Below are 3,083 nucleotides of genomic sequence, written 5' to 3'. Positions count from 1 at the left end.
AGGTGGGGCCCCTCCCCTTTCCCACTGCATGACGCTAGCCCTTGCCAAGCAGCCACACCGCCCTTGAGACTTGCCTCCCTTGAAAGCGTGGAGGACCACATTGCTGCCTCCCTCCCCCTCGCCTGGTAAGCATGCAGATGTGGTCCCAAGGCCATGCCCATGGACTGCACAGCATGACTCTTACCGAATGCTGGAGGGTTTAGGGTTTAGGGTTTTTAGGGTTTGAGGTTTAGGATTTAGGCGTGTTTAGGATTTCACGCATTTAGGGCCGGTGCAGCAATCCAGCAAGATTGCGGCACCACTTTATACAATCCACATTCTCCATGTGCCATTGTTGATTTATACTCGCAGTCCCAAGTGTTGGCAATGTGTTTCGTGGGCTTAGTACTGCCAGGTACTTTCTCCTCAAGCTTTTATTCCGGTGATTTTTCCATGCTGATAATAATGAGATCTTCACTCCTAAAGTATGGTTACTTGGCTGGGGTCCAGACGGTGAGCACCGAAGAAACCTTCGCTGCTTGTCTCGTGCTCCACAACAAGAGTTCCTCCAGGCTCGATTCCAATTTTTGTTTTCCATCTCGCACTTTGGAAAGTACTTGGGGTGGCTTGTCTCGGTATCCCAGCCAGTGCTTCCGACAAGTTAAATGCTCCAAAGAGTTTGCATTCGTGTGCTTGATCTTGTAAAGGAAAAAGCCAGGAACAAAGATTGAGTTTTTGAGTTGAAGAATCAAAATGAAAGTGGGAATTTCTCTCTAGAGTCATGGAAGGATACGAAGCTATCATCCTTTAAACACCGAGGTTTCATCACCGGCGGCGTCGCTTTCACCGTCACCTTCACCATGAAAGCTTGTCACTGGCTGAAATCTTTCACCTGTCATGGCCGTTTCTATGGACCATCACCATCACCACCACTTGTTGGAAGCACGATCTTTACTTATCTCAAGCAAGTCGGGCTCTCGAGCTCGGAATTCAAGATGGAGGAGCTTCAGCTGTGTCCAGCAATGTCTTTCCGGTACCTGAGAAGAACAATATTTCCTCTACAAGCTGCGATCTTGCTTGTACTTCTTTTCGGCCCCGATGCTGTGACAATGCAGGTTGTTTTGTTGAGGCTGTTCTCAAGGTCTTCGTATTTCTGCGATGAAACTGGAACCATAAAGAAAAATTTTAGAAGAGTCTGAACGACAAACAGTAATCCGAAAGCGAAAAAAGCGTAAGAAATCTAGCAACGAAGAGAAAGAAACTTCTACACACAAAATCAGAAAACTACCACAAAAACAATGACAATCCATCTACGCAGCGAATGATGTAACACAAACTGACTGGCACGTCGCACATTCGCTTGAGTTAAAGGGGATTTATTGAAATACGCTAGCCCTAATCTCGGGTCGCAGCAGCAGTTTCGATCCGGACTTTGACGACTGGCGCTCAGGCAAGCACTCTTATTCGCAGTCAGACCATCCTAGCACACGCAGGAGGGCCAGCCGCAGGCGCCGTAGCACCAGGGACGACGATAGGCATAGCAGCAGTTCCAGGCGCAGGACTAACAGCAGGAGTGACGATGGAATGGATCCCAGGCCCAGGACCAAGGAGCCTAGCAGCAGGGACAACGATGGAATGGATCCCAGGGAGCCTAGCAGCAGGATGGATGCCTCTAGCTGGAGCAAGAGGTCACGCTCCCCTGAGCGCAGGCCTAGCGGCAGCAAGCGTCCTTGCATGGAGGAGAAAGCCACTTGCACAGAGGAGGTGGAGGACGAAGCCATTGCCGGCTGGGCCCCCATTCCAGGCAAGATCCACCCGGCAATGAGGTGGAAGCCAAGAAATATGGCTTCTTTCCAGCTCGTGCGAAGGACACTCTTCTAGACGAGGATGGAATGAAGAGTGACCTCTTCTACTGTGACAAGGCTGCCTACCAGGTGTTCAACGACGCCCGTCTCCGAGGAACTGAGCTGGGCGCATGGGTGGAAAAGCGTCTCGGCCTGGGTGTTTTGTTCGTACACCACAATTACGACAACTTACCGGGCTGGAGGGTGATCACATTGTTTGGGCGACACAAGGCAGCGTTGCCAACCCGAGGAAAGAAGGTGATGTTTACAAGTGTTTACTCGGAAGGTTTGTACCGGCTGATTATTCTTTTACTTGCAGATTATTCCTGAATGGCTCAAGGTCCATGGCGAGCAGGATGATGCTGAGTGTGTAGCGTCGGCTATGCTGTTTGCAGAAGCAGCCACTGGTTTAGACGTGAAGGGCTGCTCCTTGACCAAAGTTTTCGTGTCTGGCAACACCAAGTTTGTGGAGCTGCTCAGGAAAGACTACGCTGGTTTGCAGGAGCTTTTTGTGCAGCGATTGGCAGTGGACAGGCCTCATGACGTTCCATTCCGGGTGTGGCACGTAACGAGCCAGAGCTGCTCTCAAGCCGAGGAAGAATGCTTCAACGAATCGTGGCGAGACTACTCGTATCAGGGGGAAGGCTGGGCGTGCCTGAGGGGGATTGGAGTCCCATCTACAGTGCCTGCGTGGAAAGCTGCTGTTAGAAGTTTTCTGGAGCGCCGCAAATGCAATATCGACAATAAAGTTGAATAAAGGTTTGTCTAAAGAAAAAGACTTCTGCAATCCTTTTGATCTTTTAGCTCGTCAACGCCTGAAAAATTCGTGTCGACTTACAAATGCCAAAACAAAAAACAAAGCAGACTGTAAGAATCGCAGCATGACTACCGCGTTGCATTTGCGAGAGGAAAGTTCTCAGTTGTTAGTAGCGAAAAAAAGAGCTTTTTTTTGCAGACCTGTGCGATGTTTATCACGAGACGAATCTCTAACTCATTGTATTCATGACAAGCTCGGATGAGAGGCAAAGCCCACGAAAGGAATCAATAACCGAAAATATCTTCGCTTCTCTCTTCCCAAATACCTGGAGGGAGAATATGCGTAGTAAATTCGATGAGCTCATGCTCCTTGAATCGACCTTTGCGCCGCGAGACGTGAGCACCGGTGACGCTGGTAGCTCATCTTGTGCTCAGACGATCTGACCTCCGCCTTGCCTTGTTCTTCAACCCCATTCTCTTGCGCCGGCTCCTCCGCGCGTAATC

The 3,083-nt window shown here is 50.0% G+C and overlaps 1 protein-coding gene across 1 annotated transcript; it reads left to right on the top strand.

Annotated features, from left to right (window-relative positions):
• Nucleotides 1–1,849: 1,849 nt before the first annotated feature.
• On the top strand, nt 1,850–2,610 carry LOC9663421. The gene is made up of 2 exons (XM_024667207.1): nt 1,850–2,081; nt 2,143–2,610. The coding sequence occupies exons 1-2, from the start codon at nt 1,872–1,874 to the stop codon at nt 2,578–2,580; spliced, it is 648 nt and encodes a 215-aa protein (XP_024522975.1). The 5' UTR covers nt 1,850–1,871; the 3' UTR covers nt 2,581–2,610.
• Nucleotides 2,611–3,083: the final 473 nt, after the last annotated feature.

Source organism: Selaginella moellendorffii, unplaced genomic scaffold (genome assembly GCF_000143415.4).
Source record: "Selaginella moellendorffii unplaced genomic scaffold, v1.0 SELMOscaffold_164, whole genome shotgun sequence".
NCBI classification, from domain to species: Eukaryota; Viridiplantae; Streptophyta; class Lycopodiopsida; order Selaginellales; family Selaginellaceae; genus Selaginella; species Selaginella moellendorffii.
This window is presented reverse-complemented; position numbering and strand designations above follow the sequence as displayed.